The 23,181-nt window shown below is 41.7% G+C and overlaps 1 protein-coding gene across 1 annotated transcript in view; it reads left to right on the forward strand.

Annotated features, from left to right (window-relative positions):
- Positions 1-23,181, forward strand: part of BRWD3 (bromodomain and WD repeat domain containing 3) — a 70,874-nt gene that overhangs the window by 5,904 nt on the left and 41,789 nt on the right. Inside the window, exons 5-14 of the mRNA XM_084814039.1 lie at positions 9,708-9,858; positions 10,318-10,416; positions 11,963-12,123; positions 12,667-12,888; positions 13,491-13,591; positions 15,395-15,465; positions 16,297-16,397; positions 17,382-17,422; positions 20,642-20,746; positions 22,557-22,710. Of these exons, the coding sequence (XP_084670165.1) occupies positions 9,708-9,858; positions 10,318-10,416; positions 11,963-12,123; positions 12,667-12,888; positions 13,491-13,591; positions 15,395-15,465; positions 16,297-16,397; positions 17,382-17,422; positions 20,642-20,746; positions 22,557-22,710 (1,206 nt within the window). The remainder of the gene's footprint in view (positions 1-9,707; positions 9,859-10,317; positions 10,417-11,962; positions 12,124-12,666; positions 12,889-13,490; positions 13,592-15,394; positions 15,466-16,296; positions 16,398-17,381; positions 17,423-20,641; positions 20,747-22,556; positions 22,711-23,181) is intronic.

Consider the following 23,181-nt stretch of genomic DNA (forward strand, 5'->3'; position numbering starts at 1 on the left):
TGATGGCATATTGCAATTAAACATGTTCACACATGTGTAGCCATCAGAATAATTTCCAATCAATTCTAAAGATGCATAAGTTAGTATCTTATGTCTTACAGTAAATAGTGTTATTTTGGAACATTCATTTAATCTTCCCTAGTATTTTCATGCTTTCCATTGTTGTTCAGTCGTTGAGTCGTGTCCGACTCTTCGTGACCCCATGGACCATAGCACGCCAGGCCTTCCTGTCCTCCGCTCTCTCCTGGAGTGTGCTCAAGTTCATATTCATTGCATCGGTGATGCTATCTAGCCATCTCCTCCTCTGCTGTCCTCTTCTCCTTTTGCCTTCAATCTTTCCCATCATCAGGGTCTTTTCCAGGGAGTTTTCTCTTTGCATTAGGTGGCCAAAATATTTGAGCTTGAGCTTCAGCTTCAGTATCTGTCCTTCCAATGAGCAGTCAGGGTTGATTTCCTTTTGGATTGACTGATTTGACCTTGCAGTCCAGGGGACTTGTAAGAGTCTTCTCCAGCACCACAGTTCGAAAGCATCAATTCTTCTATGCTTTCCTATTACTATCTAAATGGGAGTGGACACTTGCTTTATATTAAGCAGTAAATACATGACCATTCTTTTTTTTTAAAAAAAGGGAATTAAGCACAGGTGGTTTGTCACTGATGTGATTTGAAGTGCCTATACGACTAAGTGCCATAATAATACTAAGTGTAGCACAATCTTATGCATGTCTATCCAAAAGTAAGCCCATTGACTTCTGTGGAGGTTATTCCCAAGTAAGCAAAATGTTACATATTTTCAGACTGAATCTTCTCAGACTGAAGGCCCCCAAAGCAGTATTCAAAGCTTAAAATACATAATAAAATGCAATACCATAAATTCAATCAAAACAGTAAGATAAACATTTCAGCATTTCCAAACCCAACAGGAGAAGGGAAATATCAGGGCTGAAATAATTCACTTTAAAAATAATTACCTTAAGCCTGGCAGAAGAGAACAGTTTTCACTGTCCACCTGAAAGAAGCAAGCAAAGAGGCCAAACGTGCCTCTCGGGGAAGGTCACATAGTAAAGGGTACGTCGGCTTGCAGATGTATTTGTTTTTATTTATTATGTTTCTATTCTATTTCATTACATTTCACCCAATACCCAAAACTCTCTGGGCAGTTCACAAATGTTTAAACAGATCTAATGTTTTTATAACGCATTTCAGTGTACAAACTACTTAAGATACACAATCTCAGTTGTCTTGTCAAGCACCCTGTAAGGCAGGTCAATGTTGTTATTACCTCCATAATAGAGGTGTGTGTTTATAATACAAAACACTGGCAAACCAGATAGTTCATGCGATCCAGTAGCTGCAAGTTTGTATCAAAAAGACCTGTGGCAGCAGCAAAGTCAGGCAGAAACATTTGTCTCCTTTCCAGTACTCTGCTGCTGCTTGCTCTCCCATTCCAAAGTCGAGAGGGAAAACTCCCTGGTGATGATGAGGTGCTGCTTATGTACTGTAGCGCGCATTAGAGTTGCACTATTTCATACTTTGGACTTGTGACACTTTTGCCAAAAAGAGCTTGCCACCAGCTGAATAATAATAGATCTTGTTTTTAAGAGGCATGAATGCTGGCCCCATTCTCTTTGCTTGCAGCTGTTTTTTTTTTTTTTTTACAAAACAAAGAGGCTTCATTGTTTTGTTACTCCCTTATCTTTAGCAGGAGTGCTTGACATACCCAAGTCTCCTAATGCTTGTCTATTAACACCTGTTTGCCAGAGTCAAGTGGCCTTTAATTTACAGATGAATTGACTCGGTACCATTGACTGCCCCTGATGTTTTAAGGCTTCATACAGAACAAACAGCCAAGGGTGAAAACAAATCACTCCACTTTGTTGTTAACTTTGTAAACGTTTGAAGTAACAATTGATTTGCAGCAATGCAATAATTATATTGACCTGTATTCAGTCATCTTTTGTTTGGACTCTAGTTAATATGGTTTTCAATTTCCCACCTTTTCCTTCCCATTCTGCAGCTGACCTGCTGGGGGCTGTGGTCTGTGACACCACCATAAAAGACAATAACATCAAATAGTGGGGTTGTTCACTTGTATAGTTTGCATTAATGGAACTAGTTTATGGAATTCTCTGCGATAAGATGTGATGGCCACTAGCTTTAATGGCTTTACAAAACAGACTTATGGAAGATAGATCTATCAGTAGCTATTAGCTATCATAGCTATAATGAATCTCCAGGTTCAGAGGCAGTATACCCCTGAATACTAGTTGCTGGGATAGGGGGTCTGTTTGCCTTCATGTTCTGCTTGTGGTCTTCCCAGAGTATGGTCATTGTGGGAAACAGGATACTGGACCAGATGGACCTTTGGTCTGATCCGGCAGGGCATTTCTTGTGTTCTTCTTTTGTGGTTAGGAACTCTAGTCTTTCTGAGAGAATATTTTTCATCTGCCTAGTACATGGACTTGTACTACTCGCAGTGCATTCCTATACATGTCTATTCAGAAATAAGCCCCACTGAGTTCAGTGGGACTTACTCCCAGGCAGCTGTGCATAGGATTGCAGCCTTGGCTGGGAAAACAGCCTTCTCCTTATTGAATAGTCTGGAAGTCAGGGGTTCCTTGGCTAACTCTAGTTGAGCTGGAAATCCTCATCTCTCCTGCTTTTCAGAAAGGTGGGGATGGGGTTCTACCATTCATCTAACATAGAAGTGGGCAGCTTGTGGTCCTCCAGATGTTTTGGCCTACAACTCCTATCAGCCCTAGCCAGCATAGCTGATGGTGAAGGATCATGGGAGTTGTAGGTCAAAGCATCTGGAGGGCCATAGGTTGCTCACCCCTGATCTAACTTAACCTGTGCGTGTACGTGCTGGGTTATTTATTTGATTTTGTACTGAATGTAAGGCCAGCTCCTGAAGTGGTGCAGAGGACACCCCTCTACCCATTGAACCATGTGGGGGGAATGCGTCTGTGGCTAAGTACTGCTGCTTGTTGTATGAAGAGAGATCTGTGGAGGCCTTAGCACTAAAGAATTTGGGAGTCAAGTTAATTTACTTCTATTGAAGTTGAGAAAGCTAAATTGGCTTACACCCAGAGATCCTACTTTTACTGGAAGCACAGAGCAAGCGAGGCGAGACCTTTATTGGGCCAACTTATATTCAAATACATAGAAAAGGCTTTTGAGTTGCACAGAGCTCCTCTTCTGGTATAGGTGTTCAAAATCAAAAAGGCATATTACATGCCCAGGCATGTGTCAGAGTTGTGTTTCTTAAAACATGGTTTAAACATGGGCTAGTTTACAGTTTATCTGTTCCTGCGGAAAGGATCAGTTCGAGCCACCCCAGTGAAAATTTTTCAACAAGATATAGGAAAAAACTTCCTAGAACACCTTAGATAAGGGATTCAACATCTTCAGGGTTCTGTCTTTTACTGGAGGTCTTTTTTCTTCCTCAAGTCCTTTCTTCAAAAGCAATTCTACTTCTATCACATTGTTCTAATATTCGATTAACATTTCTTGTTCTTTTTCCCTGGTACCTAAAAGACAGAAGTTATTAAAAATCGTTGTTACTGTGAGTCTAAGTTTATGTGAGGTTTTACCGGTTAACGAAGTCTCTGAAAAACATCATCACAATCCAGCAGGTGTCTATTAAGGTCTTTGGGGGAAAAAAACACCTCATAACCTCAAAGATCTTTTTGCACCAAAGTCACTTGCAGATGGTGGGGTGGGGGGATGGGGTGTCTCAGGTTTGTGGATTCAGCACACTTGACTCTCATAAACCAAATGTTCTGTTGCTGTTTCATGCTTACTGCTTTTTTTTTTTAATTAGCTGCCTAGGGCATTTGTTATGATTGAAAAGGCAGAGTATAAATCACTAGACAAGTAAATAAAATTAAATAAGGGCACAATCCTATACATGTTTAGACGGGGAAAAAAGTCCTACAACTCCAAGCATGCCTCAGCCAGCATGGCTGGCTGGGGCATGCTGGGAATTGTAGGACTTTTTTCTGTCTAACATCCATAGGATTGCAACTTAAGTGCGCTTATCCTCCATAATGATTTTTTATGAGATCTGGTATAATGCAGTTCATAAACTGTGACATCTGCAGTTTAAAACTTGGCTTAGCTGTGCACCGATCTGTGCATGCCTTAGGCAAGCTGCTGTTCTGGATCTCCACCCTTACTTCCCATCCCCTCCTCTGTCTGCAAGAAAGCCAGTGTGGTAAAGTTGGAAGACCAACATTGGACTTAGATTGGGTTTAAATCCCTGCTTGGGCAAGTCACAATCTCTCAGGCAAAGCTGCCTTACAAGGCTGTTGTGAGGAAAAAATGAGAGAACCATGTTTACTGCCTCAAGGTGTTTGGAGGAAGGTGGAATAAAAACGTAATTAGTAGCAACAATAGTAATAATGCAGCGTTGTTTACATGAGGATAATGCGGCATTGCTTGCATGTATGTTGTAAGGATTGTCATTGTATGGAATGTGCTTTGAACACTCTAAAAGCACAATATAAACACTAAGTATTTTGTAACATTTGGTGTAGATAGCGAACTGCATAATTTTTCTGAATGTTGTTTCCTGTGTTTCTTCAAGATATTCTGTAAGTTCAGTTATTTTACCTTAGGGAACTTTGAATTTGGAATAAAATTAAAATGTGAAATTCCATTAAGCATCATACCCAAATGTGTGCGGAGATAATATCTGAGAAATATTCCTAGTAATATGAAAAAAAAACATTATTTGAAAATAAGCATAATTAGAGACTTATATTCTTTTTTTATTGCCATTTTAAAACAACAACTTCAGCGCTAATGTGGGGATAAAATTCTATGGGGATGATATGCAAAAAAAATGAGATTTATGCATATATGGGAAGTTAAAAAGGGACCTATTCAAGATTTTTGTTTCTGAAAAGTTTCGTTCAGAATTTTTCCTTGTTTGTTAGAGGATGAAGGATAACTGCTAACTTATTCAGAAAGCAAGCAAGTTGTGTCAATTCATTGCTGTTATAATAGTTTAACTAGTGAAAGAACTGTCCTTATGATTTGTGTGTGTGTGTGTGTGTGTGTGAGAGAGAGAGAGAGAGAGAGAGAGAAAGTGAGTGCACCAGTCAGGCAGATAGGGTGGGGGCAGGATCCGGATCGGTATCAGAAAGAGCCAGGCTACTCAGTGTCATGGGTGGAGGGCAGGTTTTGTTTTCACTCCCACGGTATATCGTCAAGATCAGTGCTTTACTCTCCTAATAAAAAGTAATGGCAGCTATTTACATACGTGGGAGAAACTAAAGGGGTATTGCATAGGATACTGCAAGGATCCCTGGGATCCTCAGAACATAGAGACCCTTTATAGCCCCCTTGGGATCTCTGTCAGTGAGAAATGAGAGATCCAGTGTCCTGGGGGAAGAAGAAAGAGAACTTCACCATGCTTTACTGTTTTCCATAGGAATGAATGGCAGTCATTCTTTAGTATCGGGAAAAGTAAAAGGGTGCACTTAGGGACACCACTAAGGCTTTGGAGAGACTTGTTCCCCATCCCCAGTGATCCTGGACATCGAATCAGCCTACTTCTATTGGCATAGCTCCATCCTGGATTTTGATTTGTTTTGTGGGGTAGAATGTTGCTTTCATATAGACTGTTCTTATATGAGACACCAAGGCTGCAATCATATGTGCACTTACCGGGAAATAAGTCCCATTCAGCAACGTGGGATGTACTTCCAAGTGAACATGCATAGGATTGCACTGATAGGCTCAATCCTGTACACACTTACATGGGAGTAAGGCTTATTTAACTCAATGGGCTTATGAGTAGACATGTATAGGATTGTGCTGTAAGAGTCTTTTGCGCATCTCTGGTATTATTTGTGCCCAATTTTAACGTGGGATAGAATGCAAAGGAGAATATATATACACACACACACACACACACACACTTACCAGAATAGATGTTATGTCCATACCTTAGACCATTTTTAAAGAAAAGCCAATTTTAACTCTTCATGTGGTGGTAATACTTTTCTGTATCGGTTTTCATAATTGCGCAAAGCAGTTTGGGAATTTGCTTGGCAGTCCTTACATTTTAAGGTTTACAACAATTGTGTTTCATTTGCTGGTCATTACCTCAATGAGCCTCGTGTGGCACAGAGTGGTAGGCGGCAGTATTGCAACCGAAACTCTCCCCACGACCTGAGTTCGATCCCAGCGGAAGCCGGGTCTCAGGTAGCCGGCTCAGGTTGACTTAGCCCTCCATCCTTCCGAGGTCGGTAAAATGAGTACCCAGCTTGCTGGGGGAAAGGTAGTCAAGACTGGGAAAGGCAATGGCAAACCACCCCGCTACAGTCTGCCAAGAAAACGCCAGCACAAGCGGCGTCCCTCTAGGGGTCAGTAATGACCCGCTGCTTGCACAGGAGGAACCTTTCCTTTCCTTGCCCCAATGGAGGTGGCACTTCCTGGTGTTGCTAAAATCATGGACATTCCAGCAGAGCATATCCGTGTAGGAGGCAATTCACATAACACATTTCTTCACATATTCCATACCACAGGGTGTTTGGAAAGGATTACATTGAAGGAAAAGGAGATATTTACATCTCAAATAACCCTAAATATTTGTAATCTGGATCACTGAGTATTAGCTTCCTTTTCTATTTTGCCTGCAAAATTCTATGTATAAATCAAAAGCTTCCATATGCCTTCATCAACAGACATTCAGTAGCAGAGACTGACCTGGTTTCGCACTATCATGGAAGGGAAATAAGCCACAGTGGCTTATTCCCACCCACATGCGTGTGCACTAGTCACATGCAGGGGCGATTAGCATGATTACTCTTGGCAGCACAGCTTGTCATGTTGTGTGAACCAGGCTGAGGTGCCTTATTGCCGTGGGTAATAAGCCACCCAGAACTTTTGGGCTTTTGTAGGGTTCTAGGTGGCCTGTTACCCACAGCAACTAGCCAACCGTGTGTGTGTGGAGGGGTGGGGGAGCCACCATGGCTTACGTCCTCTCTGTTATCGTGCAAACTAGGCCATTGGCTTTTCCATTTTATATCTCCTGTTGGGTACCCTGACATTGGACTGAGGACTGCAAGGTCTGTAAATATTAGAAGATATTGTTTCTGCCATCTCCCCAAACATCACTTGCTTTATAGTTTGATAGGGATATGATTTACTGATGTCAAGGATGATAAAAAGTGTCTTTTTGTGGGAGACAAAGCGAAGTTGGGGGATGTTGACCTGGTGCTTAATGGGGTGCAGCTACCCCTGAAGGACCAGATCCGCAGTCAGGGGGTCATTTTAGACTCCCAGCTGTCCATGGAGGCTCAGGTGTCAGCCGTAAGCGCTGTACCAACTCCATCTGATATGGTGGCTGTGCCCCTACCTCCCTAACCATCTGCTCCCATCAGTAGTTCATGCCCTGGTCTCCTCTCGCCTAGACTGCTGTATGTGGGGTTACCCTTGAAGATGGTTCAGAAGTTGCAGCTGGTGCAGAATGCGGCGGCCCGCCTGATTAAAGGCAGCCATCGGCGAGACCACATCACTCCAGTGCTGAAGGAGTTGCACTGGTTACTAGTTGTTTTCTGGGCCCAATTCAGGGCGTTGGCATTGACCTTTAAAACCCTATATGGTTCCAGCCCAGTCTATCGTAAGGAGCGCCACCAACGACACCAGGGATACCACTCAACGAGATTGGCCTCGATAGGCCTTTTGTCTGTCCCATCAGACAGGACCGCTAAGTTGGTGAGGACTAGGGAGAGGGCCTTTTCTGTGGTGGCCCCCACTCTGTGGAATTCCCTCCCTAGTGACCCACCATGCCCCCTCTTTGATGAGCTTCCTCCGGGCTTTAAAAACCTGGCTGTTCAGGTGGGCATTTGGGGTGGGTTAGGTTTTTTTAGAGCAGTGTTGTTTTGTTATGTTGTTTTGTTATGTTGATTATGTAAATTTGTTGTATTTCATGTTGTTATTAGTATTGTACGCTGCCTAGAGTGGCCGGGTAGCTGCCCAGATGGGTGGCTAATAAATCCAATCCAATCAATCAATAGAAAAAAGTTAAATAGCTGAAATGATAGTCTGATACCACTTGCTTCAATTCCTTGTCTGAAACCCTGGTTAGAATTAACCCTTCTCTTGATGAAACACTTAACTGTAGTTTAGGTTGAGGGTGGGGGCTGCTGTATGATTGAGAGCATGCCAGATCTATTTATGGTTAAGTTATTCTCAGCAGGCTGTTCTTCTGGTATAAATTAATGTTATGCCAAACTATGGTTAAGTTTAACCTGAATGGTTTGGCGTGATGTCTGGATTCACCAAGCATGGCTATGCAGATTGGTCTACAACACCACAGAAATGGGACTGCTGAGCAGGTGAAAAATAAAAGCTCAATGGTAGAGCACATGCTTTGAATGCAGCAAGGTTCCAGGTTCCTTGGCATCTCCAGTTTAAAAGGATATTGAGCAGGGCCTAGAGAGGCCTCTGCCAGAGACCCCGAAGAGCTTCTGTCAGTGCTGGGCTAGGTGGAGAAATAATCTGACCTTGTATAAGGCAGCTTTCTATGACAGCAGACAAACAGTTGTAAAGTATGGTTTGCCAGTACATTTGTAAGCCCAAGCCATGGTTTGGTGTAATTTAGGAATTGAGCTATGGTTAGAGACTGGTTGGGATAGGACATTTAGAGCCTTCCCAGAATTTGCTGTACACCCAGAGATTTGTATGTTAATGCCTGCTGTTCACAACAGAATTGAGCATAGATTTTTTGCACTTCTTAGGTTTCTAGTCCCTAGTCACTCCGCAACAATAATGGCAGGTTAAGCACTTTGAGAAATATATGAATACACCATCCTGCCCAAAGTGGTGCACCCATGGGCCTGGTTTGCACACAATGACAACCCAGGTTTTTTTAGAAAAACACCTAGATTGTCATGAACAAGCCAGAATGCTAGTCCATGTGACTCAGTTGTTTCTGATTGGCTCCTCCTGCCAGCAAGAATGGCTAAGCAACCCAGGGATGCTCAGTCCCTGTTTAGCCTGATGTCCGAGCCTGGAACATGATTTAACCCTGGGTTCCACCTCTGGCTTGTCACGGGAGAGACAAGTCAGAATTACAGGTTCGGACATCAAGCTAAACTCAGGGATGGAGTGCTCCTGGGTTATTTAGCTGTTCCCACTGGCAGGAGGAGCCAAGCAAGAGTGTTTGAGCCATGGGGACTAGCATGCTGGCTCCTTCATGACAACCCAGGGTTCAAAGAAACCCTGGGTTGTTGCTGTGTTCGAACAGGGCCATAGAGTGGACACATTCATTGAAGTGAATAGGAAAGCCTATATGTGCATTGTGGGGGGCACAGGGTTCTGAATCAAGGTGTTGTTGTTTTTTCTTATTCATGCCAAATAATAACTCTGTGAGATAGCTTAGTCATGCAGGGTGCAGAAGGTAGTTCTAGCACATATAGGAATGGAAAGAAAGTCTAGTGTGGTTTTAAGAAAGTCTAGTCTAAAAGTTGCTTCCTTTTAGTTTTTACCACTTGGTGTTTTGAGGTTCTTTCTATGCTAAGCAGGGGATAGAGGGCCCTTTCCCGTTTTAGTAGTCAGTTAAATAGAAATGGGGAGCATCACACTCTAAAAATTAAAACAAATATTAAAGCGTAGGGGAAATTGATGCTTTCCTCCCCCTAGAAGTTAAGAAAGGATCTAAAAAGTGCCTATGTGTGTGTTTTTTGATTCAGGTGGCAGCCAATGCTCACATCCCTCCAAATTACCTTCTCAAAATTTGTGAGCGGATTGGACCCCTGTTGGACAAGGAGATCCCACAGAGTGTTCTTGGGGTGCAGACTCTGCTGGGAGTGGGACGGCAATCATTGCTAAGGGCAGCCAAAGGTAAAATGTCTGACATTATGGGATGGAAGTTTTATTTTTGTTTGTTTTATTTTAAATTCTGTATCCCACCTTACAGAGGACTTAAAGGTGACTTTCAAAAATACTACATCAGTATAAACCTAGTATACTTAAAATGAGCAATTAAAATATTATTTTAAAAGGAAAATGGCTCTTCAGGTAGGTATTTGTTAATACTGTAAATAAATAAATGCGGAAATAAACAGAAACAGCCTTTTTTAAAAGCCAGGATTGTTTCTTATGAGGGCTTTTGTGTGTCACTTTTTGCTTTGGGGGTAACTAAAAACAATCCCTACAGACAGCTTTGCAGGGAAGGAGAGATGGGAAGGAGGTCAAAGAAGTCTTCGATGTTCATCATTTTAGCAGGAAAAGGCAGGTTGGGTTGTGGAGCCCAACTCTTCAGCTCAAGGTTGTGACCAGCTTTGAATCTCGTTTGTGCAGATTGCAGGCACACATCATGGAAGGGATCGGCATTTGCAGCGCTTCACAGAGGCAGGCCTCCCGAATTACCTGCAAACTATGGGAAGCCCCCAAACGTGGGTAAGGAATAACTCTCTTAACAGTGTCTAAGTGCACATTTTGATTTAGTATTTATGTTTCAGCTTTTTAAACTAGAATTTTTTTCCTCAGCCCAAATGTTAAATCTTAAGATTTTGGCCAGCATAGAAAGAACACTAATATAAGGGAGAAGTGAACTTTTCCAAGCTAGACTACTGTTGTTTCTTCTGATGAAGATGAGGATGATGATCATCTGTTGCATTCATGGGACACACTTAAACTCGCACTTGTTTTTCTGGTAAAGAAAACCAGCTTTGTACAATGACATAAGTTGGAAATGACCAAAACGTCATGTAGCTTACCTCCCGTTGCAAGGCAGGATTATCCATTCACCAGACTTGCTCATCTGAGTTTTTATTTATGTATTTTAATTTTGCTCTGCCACCTTGGAAGTAATTTCCAATTGCCAAATATGGCAATAAGTCAAATCCTGACTGTAAGCAAAAAGTATCCACTGAATCATCACCGCAAATACACAGTTACGTAGACCCATATGGATGGAGTGGGGAATCCTTCATGATTCCAGTGAGCAATAACTGAGGCAAAAGTAGAATTAGATAATGGTTTTAAATCTCTGTCTATCAATAAAAAAATCTCAAAAACCCAATTTAGGTATGTTTGCATGTCAAATGTAATATAGTCAATCTAACAATGACAGAGTGAGAAGCCTGGCTGAAAAATAAAAGCATCTATTTAAAACGAATGGAATTTTTTTTTTTTTAGAAAAAGTACAGTTAAAAGAGCAGAAGCAGGAGGCTTAAAAAATACGCCACATGCCACTGATGAATATGGTTTCCTTGACTTCAGGGAAAGAAGGCAACCTTCAGCTGCCATTGCATAGTACTGCATAGTGTAAGATGGCATTCAAAGTTCCCAGCACTGGTGCAAAGAAACCCATGACCTTGTTCTAGGGCTGGGAGCCGAGCCCCATGCTTGTGCTGCTGCTGCCAGCACTTTGTGAAAGCCCTAATACATTTTCAAGGCATGGGTGGAACTGTGTTGACCTTTGCAGCCCTTAGTGTGGAATTCCAGTTCTGGCCTTGAGGTCCTAAATTCTGACTCTTCCTTTCGCCTAGCTAGCCACACTAGATGGGGAATGCTGGGAGTTGTAGATTTTTTTCCTATCTGAACATGCACAGGACTGTGCCCTAAGTTATTTTTCCACTTATATGTAGCAGCAAGAAGGCCAGATCTCTTGTCACTAGTGCTGAGCTAAATAGACCCCCACCCCATGGCTTTTTCTTGGGTTAACCTGGGGTTGTTTAACCCAGAAACAGCCCCAGTTCCTGGGTTTGGACATCTCAGTAACAACTCTTGAATGCGGCATTCGAGGGTTGTTAGTGGAAACAGGAAGCGGCTCGTGTGCGATGCACATCCTCGCAATTTGTGAGTTAATTATTAATCCACTGATTTTTGGCATTATGTCCAAGCAGCCCCTCAGTGGTAGAGAGACTGGACCATGAACGTTATGTAGGTTCAAGACAATTAAAGTCATAGGGATAATAGTGTATTTCCTCCCCTTTTCCAGTAAATATTACCTGTGCCAGACAGTCAACTGGATATGGACGTTTCAGCCATTTGTTCCCATCATCCTTCTATCAGCATATCAAGATGCACAAGAGGATTCTGGGGCATTTATCATCTGTGTATTGTGTAGCATTTGATCGCAGTGGGAGAAGAATTTTCACGGTAAGCTGAACAAAACTGAAATACTCTGGAACATTGAATGACATGGGTTTTTTGCTCTGTCATTATGTCCTAAATGATATTTCCTAGAAGAAAAAGAATGAATGTGCCTTTTAAGAAGAAAATACAATGGTTTTATATAGCATTTAGAATCAGTTCTCTAGAATGTCCACATCTTCAAGGTGAGCATTGTGTAATGTACGAGCTTTTGTGTGTTTTCTGTTTTATACTTGAAAAATAACTTGGTGGGATGCTACAGAAGCTGCCAGTCCTCTATGCACAACCTCAGTTCCCTGTTTACAAGGAAGTATGTAGCGTGCCCAGTTAAGAACATAAGAAGGGCCCTGCTAGAACAGTCCATCTTACTCAGCATTCTGTTTCCCACAATGGCCAGCCAGATGCCCTTGGGAAGCCCACAAGCAGGGCATGAAGGCAATGTCAGGCAGGAAGACAGGGATTCATGCTCCATATCTCTAAACTCATCGTGAAAAGAGTGGCACTTCTGCATGTTACACTTTGGATGGTGTTTTTTGTGTGAAACATTAGGGTTCAGATGATTGCTTGGTGAAAATTTGGGCTACTGATAATGGACGTTTGCTCTCAACGCTCCGAGGACATTCGGCTGAAATCTCTGACATGGCTGTTAGTTATGAAAACACCCTCCTTGCTGCAGGCAGCTGTGACAAGGTAGTCAGAGTCTGGTGTCTTCGAACCTGTGCACCAGTTGCAGTGCTGCTGGGCCATTCGGCTTCCATTACTTCCATACAGGTAAGGCAGACGAACTTTTTCCTTGGCTTTTGTTTAGCAATGAGATGCAAAACTGTATTTACTTGACTACATATATGTTAACTCTGACCTGGCCTACACGTCGGCAACAATCCAAAGCGTTGAAGCTCTGGCTTGTTCATCCCCCAGCAACCCAGAGTTTCGGATTCAGACGTCGTGTAAACAACCCAGGGATGGGGTGTCTTTGGGTTGTTTATCGCAGCGGAAGAGTGTGTGTGCATGGGAACCAGCATACATGCTTGCTCCTGCTGCATATTCAACAACCCATGGTTTGTTAACCCTAGATTGTTACCAAGGTGCGAACCAGGTCACTATCTCAAATGTTTCAGAGTTCTCTCAGTCAAATTATTTGTTTTGTGAAATGTATTGATGAGCTTATTTTTACATCTCTCTCTCTCTCTCTCTCTCTCTCTCTCTTCCTCACTGCCAAAAGCAGTCCAGGACAAGCCTGTCTTCAGGCCAGCCACAGTTACTCAGTAACCATGGGGTGTATGCTCAGCAAAATGCCTGCTTCTAACTTTTTATATGCTGGAAGAATGTGAGAAACTCATAAGGACTATTTACAGTAACTTTTTTATCTTTAGTTTTCTCCAGCAAGGAAAGGAACAACTCGATACCTCACTTCTACTGGTGCTGATGGAGCTATCTGCTTCTGGCAATGGCATTTAAACACAATGAAATTTAAGTACGTATGATTGGCTGGATTTATTATTTTTAGCATGCTTTTCTGTACCTGAAAAGAATCTAATAGTTGTATCAATTTTGTGTGTGGTACAGTATGGCCTTGCTGCTGCTGTGCTATATACATCAGTATATCTATCTAACTTGGGTCAACATGCAAGACTGTAACGTCTAAAGCAAAGGGATGAATGAGAAGAACTAGGAAGAGGAAGATCTGTTAATTAAGAGTGGGCAAATGAAAAAATCCACTTGGTTTCCCTTTTTGTTGAGCCTTGATGTTTTGGATGGAGATCATAGAAGTTTGACATTGACTTCTATCTTTACAAGGAGCTACGTCATATTGGGTCAGATCATTGGTCCATTTAGCCCAGTACTAGCTTCACTGAGTGGAAGCTGCTTTCTAAGCTCTGAGGCAGAGATCTTTCTTTCTTTCTTTCTTTCTGAAGTTAGATAAGAACTTCATTGTTTCTCCCCGTGAAGAACAGAACACAGATGGAAAAACCTCAGACACATCCCAGATACAACTAAGTCCATTGCCACCTAGTGACTAAACTGAAAGATGACAGTATCTGTACACTTGGAGGCAGAGATATTTCCCAGCCTGTGTTACTTAAAATCCTTTAAATCTGGTGGTGTATTTATTTGTTGATTTGATTACAGTTATGTATCAGTTCGCAGCAAGACTTTCGGATGCTGTCAGGGATTGACCCTGGGATTCCTGCATGCTGAGCATGGGCTCTACCGTTAAGCAGTGACCTCTCTTCAAGAGAAACTCTAAAAACATTTCTCCATTGTTTGCTATTTTTGAATTATATGATGAAATTCTATGGTGCAGTTCAAAACAGTCATGAAAAGAGAGAGGAAGACTAAATTCTTATGAAGTGACATTATTTAATGGAACTGTTTCAGGCTTTTGTGCAACTTTACTGAAATCTTATATTTCTTTGAGAGAATCTCAGAATCTCCCAACAAGGACAGTTAATAGGATGCTGTCATCTTGAAGAGTATGCTTAACAGTTCAATCCTTTACACAGCTACTCAAAAGCTGTGTTCAGTGGGGCTTACTCCCAGGAAACTGGCTGTAGGATTGCAACCTCAACCTTCTGTCTCAGCCAGGAGATGTTTGGCCCACAGTTGAGATGTTTTTAATTTTGGGTGGATGTGAAGAGGTGGACTGTAATCTGATTGGTACTGTCAGCACAATTTTCTGGCTGGTCTTTCTCTAAGCATTTTGTAGTTTTAAAAACATCCATAGAAAGTTTTGCGTAACATCATACTTACCATTTACATACTTCATACATGTAACATAATCATTCAGAGTTAACCAAACAAATTCTATATTCATTTGAATGTATTGTGTGTGTGTATATGTTAAAAAGATAATTTCTCGTAGAGTGACTTCCCTAGATTCACAGCCTTTGGAAAATACAGAGAACTTAACTGTTGGTATTTTATCCCTTCTAGAAAAGGTGTAACTTCCCATTTTGAAATGTGTGTGTTCAGGAACTTGGTTCTGTTGAACCTCATGAAGGCTTAATTGGAGGTGTACACATCTGCAGTCAGTTTGATTCCCAACAGGTTTAGTTTGGTTTTGATAGGTGGCAAACTGACCTATCAGTTTTCTTTGCAAACTCATATTAACGTAAGAAAAATGTTACTTTCCCAGCTTGTTGGTAACCATGTTCATCTTCTGTGAGCTGCTACAGATCCCAACACAAACCTATTGTACAAATATGAATTGTTTTCTTAAATAACCTTTGCACCGCTGAAGGTAAAGTAATTAAAATGCTTCATGTTTACATTTCAGGGATCGGCCAGTCAAATTTGCTGAGAGGTCCAGGCCTGGTGTTCAGATATCTTGTTCATCTTTCAGCTCTGGTATGTACAAGTTTCCCAGGAAGATAAATTACCTAGGGGATATTATTAACATTTCTTATGTACGAAATATTGGTCCTTGTTCTTGAAAGAGCTCACAGTGACTTTGAACAACAGCACAGAACTGAATTGTCTGGGAAAATGCAGACTGCTGAACGATTCTAATCAGAGCCAATATTAACTGATAAAATATCTAGTAAGTGATTGGGAGCTAGGAAATTAGTTTACTCGGCAGTTCTGAGGAAAGATAATTGATAGAAGTTTCAGCTTCAGGCAAAAGAGACAAGCATTAACTTTTCGCAGTGCTATGTTATTTAGTCTGTATTGAGTCTTGGCACCAGCACTTTTGCTTTGTGTGCAGACTGTCCTATTAGGATCTCCAGGCTTGAACACTTTTCTTGAAACTCGAGAGCGAGAGCTGACATGATACATTCCTCCCTGTTTCTGTTCTCGTTGTCAGATCAGTACAGTAAAGCACTTGATGTTCTTAATGCCATTTTAGGGTTACATCAAATTTGGAGGTTTTTGTATCCAATACTCCCAAAGTAAAGTAATTGTACTGTAATTCCAAGGTAAGATCTTGGCCCAATGTATGCCTCTTACATGTTTTGTTCACTGACAGTAGAGCCATCACTACACTTTGAATAATGAAGGGCCGTGCTCTCAGAAACTGCAGCTCATGAAAGAAAACCATATTACGCAATGGTGATTTCATTCCCTTGAAACATTTCTTTTTTACATGTTACCGTTTAAACAACAAACGTATTGCTTTAGTGAATGAAAAGTTTAAGGTTCCTTGGCTTTTTCTCCCTGTCCCCTCTCCTCCCCTTTTAGGTGGGATGTTTATAGCAACAGGGAGCACTGACCATGTTATAAGAATATATTATTTGGGCTCTGAATCTCCAGAGAAAATTGCTGAATTAGAATCTCATACGGTAAGAACAAAATAGGAAATTACACTTCCTTTATTGTAAAAAAAACCAACAACTTATACAGGTGTTTAGGTTTCAATTTTTTTAATACACTCCCCTGATAAGGGCTCTTGTATGTGCAGACTTTTTTCTATCTTCAGGTGCTTCGCACATGTAAGAAATTAACTTCATTGAAATCAGCAGGGAAGCCCTTGCAGACTAGGGGGTGTAATGCCTGCCTTGGAGCTCTGTGCCTGTTTGGGAGCCAGTTGGGTTTTTTAATTCTAAATGTTCGTGTTGGTTGTCTGTGGCCTCCTATAATAAGGAGAAAAAAAGGATGTTGATGAAAATAATGCACTATGCAGTGGACCGTATTCTGACAAAAAAATATGGCTGGCTATAGCTACTCATCTCTCTTTCTACTGAAAATGTTTCGCTGTAAAGAAAAACAAAATCTATCTGCAAAGGTGTGCTTGGGTTTTGGCAGAAGCAGCATGGCCACCAATACCACAATACCGAGGGACATGGAACTCTGAGCCACTGTAATGACTATGTGGAAAGATGTGTGATCAGCACACCCGTGTTTCAGTGTCACAAATAAGAAGGAGCAGGTGCTCCTCCATAGAGAGTCAATACCTATGATTTGTAATCTGAATATGTATGATCTCAAAAGCCCGCAGCTTCTGAGAGCAGTAGGAACACAAAGATACGTGATCATTCTTGAAGGGAAGTTGCTATAGATCTGGCCATCTATCTGTTTGTTTAATACTGGTGTATGGCTGTGTATAGTCCCCAGTACCTGCTGGCCCTACAGTGGTCAACCTGCAAGACACAGGTCAGTCACAGGGTTGGAGGTATCAAACCACAGTTCAGGAGGCTTGCTCCCAAGAGGTGGAGTCCATTTAAGAGAAGTATTTATGGTGGAGGTGGGGGTAGAAGAGGTGGAGTACTAAATCAGTTGATTAAAAAAGAAGTATTGACTAAAACCATCCTTTTCTAAATTTAAAGGACAAAGTAGTTGCTGTTCAGTTCTGCAACAATGGAGATAGGTAAGCACCTGTTCAAATCTTGTCCCATTACAATGATATTTTTGTGTAATTTTTTAAAGCCTTGAAACAAGCAATTAGTAAAAGCAACAAGTGCCCAGTTCTGAATTCTTGAATAGAAGCATCATGCTACAGAGTAACAGGATTCCCATTTGCTGCATTATATAGGCTGGGTTCACACAACACGACAAGTCAGAGTACGGGTTGACTGTGGGTTATGTATGGCTTGTTGTTGAATCAGGGGTTGTTGTGCTGTGTTAACCACAAACAAACCATGGTTTGTTAGGGCAACTAGGTTCACACAACACAACCCACCATTCAAGGAAAAGCCGTACTCAGCCCATACTCTGGCTTGTTGTGTGAACCAAGTCACTGTGTGTTCTTCTTTAATTGTAACCATGCGAGTGGGCATATGGTGGGGTGTATGAGCTCTTTGGGGTTTCATGGATAGGGTTTGCATGTTTTCGTCTTAGAGGAGAACTTATAGACAGCACTAGATAGAAACTGTTGAATTCTGTCCTATTTGTTTTGTTTTTCTCCTATGCTTCTGTTACGAGTATCACAAGAGAGATGCTGATGTCATTTTTTTTACGAGTACCGCTTGTGTGAACTACAATGCTGAATTCCCTCCAGGGCCATCTGATAGATGTTAAGCAAATGTAATAAATGTTGGCATAATTGCAGCATGCCATATCTGGCCATAACATTTAAAACTCACTGTATTCTGACTGCAGGCATTCAACAACACTACTAAAAGTCCTGGTAAAAAATCTAATGTTCTCTGACTTTGACACTAGGCAGAAAATCATGTTGACTTTATGCGATGATGTTACATTTCCCATATCAATTATTTTCCGGGGTGGGGGTGATATGTACATTTGCGTGGCTTCTTGTTTTAGACAACAAGAGTACCATTCAGGTTGAAATGAGCAAGTTCTCTCATAGAGATTTAATTAACCATATAAGAACATAAGAAGAGCCACACTATATCAGATCAAGGGTCCATCTAGTCCAGCATTCTGTGCACATAGGGGCCAACCAACTGCCCACAGGAAACCCACAAGAAGGACACGAGTGCAACAGCAGCATCCCATGTTCCCCATCAACTGGTGTATATAGGCATACTGCCTCTGACACTGGAGGTAGCACACAGCCATCAGGACTAGTAGCCTATATATATAGTAGAGCTTAGCACCTCTTTGTAAAGTCCTGCGTGCAATCCAGAGAATGTGGGGGTTGCACCTGAGTTATGGAATTTAAAAGCTTGACTGTGCTTGTCCCATCAGTTCCATTGGGACTTAGGTACCCATCATGGGTCCACTTCAATTTCCCCAGCCATCTGGGCTGTACCTCAGGATCACATGCTCTTTTGTCTTCTCCTGCACTCAAGTTTCCTTCCTTTGCTTCCTGCTTTCACATGACTACTGTTTGCCAGGCATTCAAGTCAGGCAAACCTTGGCTACTGCAAACCATATGCTTCCAAACCTAAACTGAAAAACACAGTTTGAAGTGGGTTTCTAATTTTGGGTCTTGATATAACAGCAAACTATGGATGGTCTGAACGAGGAAGCAACAGAGGGAGTTGAAGCATGTGAGGGGCGGAGAAAGCAGTGCAAACCTGAAGAATGGCACATTTAAAACCATAAAATACAGTATAAGATACATTATAAAAATTTAAAGTATAAAACTACAGTATAAAATGAAGTAAAAACCAGAGTAAAACCTAGCAGCAATGTGGAGATTTACAATACAGTAAGGGCGCAATCCTATGGCCTCTAGACAGCAGCCAGACGGCCAAAGGATTTTTTGGTTTTCGGGAACCGACCTTGGAGCCAGTGCTCTGAGGGTGGTTCCCAGAAAACCGCCTTCCTGCTCCCTCCACCACCACCTCTTAGGCAGCCTGGTTCATCCCTGGCTCCGCACTTGGAAGAGTAGCTTGGAGCAGGAGAAAAGGAGGCGTCCCTGGGTGTGGGGAGGGGAGGGGATGGTGGAAGTGTTGGTATGACGTTTCCTATGCACCATCCAGCCCCCTCCCCCCCCCCCGCTCCGAGCCACTCCGGCTAGAAAGCCGAAATCAGCTGTCTAGCCACAAATGCAGGGTGGCTGGAGCATGGAGGAGAAGATCCGTGCGCCAAGTTCAGTGGTGGCTGACTATCCCCATAGGATTGCACCCTCCGAGAAGTAAAACAGAGCTAAAAGACTAACATTCCTGGGCAAATAAAAAAAGTCTTCACCTGGTACCAGAAAGACCAATGGCCTTTGCCCATGACAACTGAACTGCACTAGTGTGCACTCAATATTGTACATTGTTTTACACCTTTTATAATACCTCAGATACTGGGCAACATTCTTTAAAGGAAATTGATGAAACCATTGCCTATTAAATAAGCCTTGTATTAAAATATTGGAGAAACAAAAAACTAAGGGCAGGTTCATTCAAGCATCACTTGAGTTCTCTATATTTGGCCACTAAACACTTCATGCTGAGTGTGTGAACTGAGTCCATGGAAAAGCGTTGCATTTGAAGAGATTTGAGAGTTCCAGGTGACGGCCTGTTCAGCCTGCAAGTCATTGCTAGATGTTGCAGTCATCAAGTGATGAATATGCATGTGTGAAGCAGCCCTAAAACAAGCACCAAGGGCTGGTTCACACATGCAAAACTTGCTTCTTTGTTCTGCGTTAGCTTTCCTGTGGTTGTATACACATTGTATACACATACAATGACAAGATGGTTCCCCTTCACAATACAAAGCAGAAAAATTATTCTGCATAAGTTGAGGGTGTGGTAGACCAGGATGGTAGAACTGGATCTTCTAGTAGATCTCCAAGTGATCTATAGTTGATCAGTAAGGATTTCTGACTCTCAATTGTTTAACAATTGCAGCAACAAAATAACTCCCCACCCCCATATTATACTGAGGAAATGGAGAAAACTTGGGGTAACTTGGAGTGGATTTGTATGCTCTGGTCATCTCAGGGACTCAAAACAGATTTATGTGCTCAGAACGCGTTAATTCTAAGTGTAGAATGGGTTTCGCACCAGGCTCTGTTTGGTGGATATCAAGGTTTTAATTATAAAAAAAAAAAGATCCTACAAGCCTGAATTTTGCCTATCCTTGCTGTAGATAGAAGGCTGAAGTGGGCGGGGGGGGGGAAGTAGGTCAAATGACAGGGCAGAGGGGTTGCAGAGCTCCATACATGTAACTATTTTTTTTAATTCAGATTAAGGTTTGTCAGCGGAAGCAGAGATGGAACAGCCAGAGTATGGCAATATCAGCAGCAAGAATGGAAGAATATAGTGTTGGATATGGCTACCAAGATGACTGGGTAAAAGTCAGAAAAATGTTTATAATTGAGCATCTTCAAAGAAATGCCAATAATTTAAAAGCACAGTAGTGCTGATTTCTGTAGTTGCAATCTGCAGGTGTATGTATACTCCATATTTCTCATTTGTTCCAGTACCTCTACTTTCCAAATCCTCAAACTGCTCTTCTGTTGTGGCTTTTGTGCAACCCTCAAGGTTTCTGGTAAAAAACAAAACAAAACCTTCTTCCATGTCACTCATGGAAGGTTTTTTATCATGGTATCCATGGTAGCACCCTGCTCTTCCCGCATTCAGCTCCATTCTTCTGCTGGGCTCACATTGTTATGTTACGTGTCGTGCGTGGAGCTTGCTGTTGAAAAATTGGGAAGCTACAGCAAAGTACATAGTATTGGGCATACGCAATTCCTCTTGGGAGAAGTATTGGCCTACTTTCCAAACCAGCTATACCTGAATTCATTGATAAAGCGAGTTGCGCTAGAGGGAGCTGTTGTTGCATCAGAAGCTAACAAGTTTCTGAAAAGGGGAATTTGCAGACTGTGTTGAGCATGAAACTGAACAGGAATGTTTGTAAAAGGCAAAACTTAGATTGCATTGGATTGTTTTATAAATTGTTCAGGCTACATTTCTTCAGGGTCTAGCTGTATTTTGAGAAGTATTTAATTCTAGGACTGGTTCTTTTACATGTTGTTCAAATGGTTTCATTGTTGAGATCTTTTTTTTCTGCTCTTCTAGAATAGTAGGAAGGGAGAAGGTGATTGGATTAGTACCTTTTTCTATTCCTTTTTCTAAAGCAGAACCCCTGTATGTTTCTTACTGTTGTCTGTATCACCATGAGCTTTATCAAGCAGATTGCTTTGGAATTCTAGATGTATAGGACCAGCAATCCTTAGAAATGTCCATATGCTGTAGAAGTACAGCCCAGTAATTATGTTCCCTGTTTTTGTTTCCCTTTATGGAACTTAAGAGACAATTTCAGAATGTTTGTTTTTTTTCTCCAAAGAGGAATTCCTGAGAAAACTATTGCATCAGAACTGCAAGTCCACATAGATGTTACTAGAAAGATCCCTGGGCAGAAATCTACTTTCTTGCTGGGTATCTCTTGCAAAATTGTCCACCCAACGACAAAAAGTTATCTAGGTGGATTACATGATAAAAGAATAAAACAGCACATGGTAAAAACAGCAACAATAAGAAGCACAGGAAATATAAGCTAAAATATAAAAATTGGAATGGGTGATGCACCTAGAAGTTAGTGTTTTTTAAATACATATTCTGTTGTGTGTGAAAAATGTTAGGTCTAAATTAGCCCTTTATGCTACCTACAGTTTCCATATATTATCTTGACTATACCAGCTTCTTATTGGCAAGATTCAGTGGTCATAGTCAGGCTATAACTTGTCCAGAAATTAAGACCGAATGAATAACATGATGCTAGGAGATCCATTGCTGGATCTTCTGTGATTTTTTTAAAGAAGGTAAATGACATTGTTGGGGCTTCAGTTGGGGCTGCAGTGTTGGGCGATGGGGGCATTAACCTATTTACCCTTATGGTACCTAGATGTTTTCCCCTGTGGGGAATATAGCTGGGGGGGGGGGCAGAAAATGGGACTTTCAAGTGGCAAAACAGCATGGGGGGAAGGGTAACTCCCAGCACCACAGCCCTAATCCAAATCTATCAAATGGCTGCACTGATTTCTTCAAAAAACAGAGAGATCTGATCAAAGATCTCCCAATGTCTCATTTAGTTCATCCTCAAGTTGTTATCAATAAGTTGCCTTTTAACTAGAATATAAATATTATGAATTTTCTCAGAAACAGCCTACTGTCTGGGGAGGACAAGGTGTCTAAGCTGAAGGTGACTATGGTAGCTTGGGATCGATATGATACCACTGTTATCACAGCAGTCAACAACTTCCTTTTGAAAGTATGGAACTCTTCTACTGGGCAGCTTCTTCACAGCTTATCTGTAAGTAGAACATCAGTCGGTTGGTTTAAAGATGATCTGTTAGAACTCTGTGTTGTCTTTCATGCCTTCAAACCCGGTGTCTAGCACTGAACTTGGCATCTCTAAAATAAAAATTCCGATCATGTTTGTAGATAATAGCTTGGAAACGTGTGAGCAATTTCAAATGAGCCCAGGGGGATGGTAAGGCACAAGGTGGGAAGTTTTGCTGAGCAAAGCTTCTGAGATAGCAGCAATTTAAGGGCATCAGAGGCAGGTACACTTCTTCAGTCTTCTCTTCATCCGTGGCCTTTGATCTGTTGAACTTTGCCAGAAGAAATTCCAAATCTGTTGACAGCCTGCACGCTGGGAGCAGAATATAGCTGAGTTGGTTCACCTTTTATAATATTTTAGACACCCTTCATGCCTTTGAAACACAACTTGATATATATGTGGGGGGGGGGCATGTGCAAGGAAGGGGGAAACACAGTATGA

The sequence above is a fragment of the Heloderma suspectum genome, chromosome 9, assembly GCF_057233095.1.
Source record: "Heloderma suspectum isolate Gila_16-S chromosome 9, 16-S_ref, whole genome shotgun sequence".
In the NCBI taxonomy this organism is placed as follows: Eukaryota; Metazoa; Chordata; class Lepidosauria; order Squamata; family Helodermatidae; genus Heloderma; species Heloderma suspectum.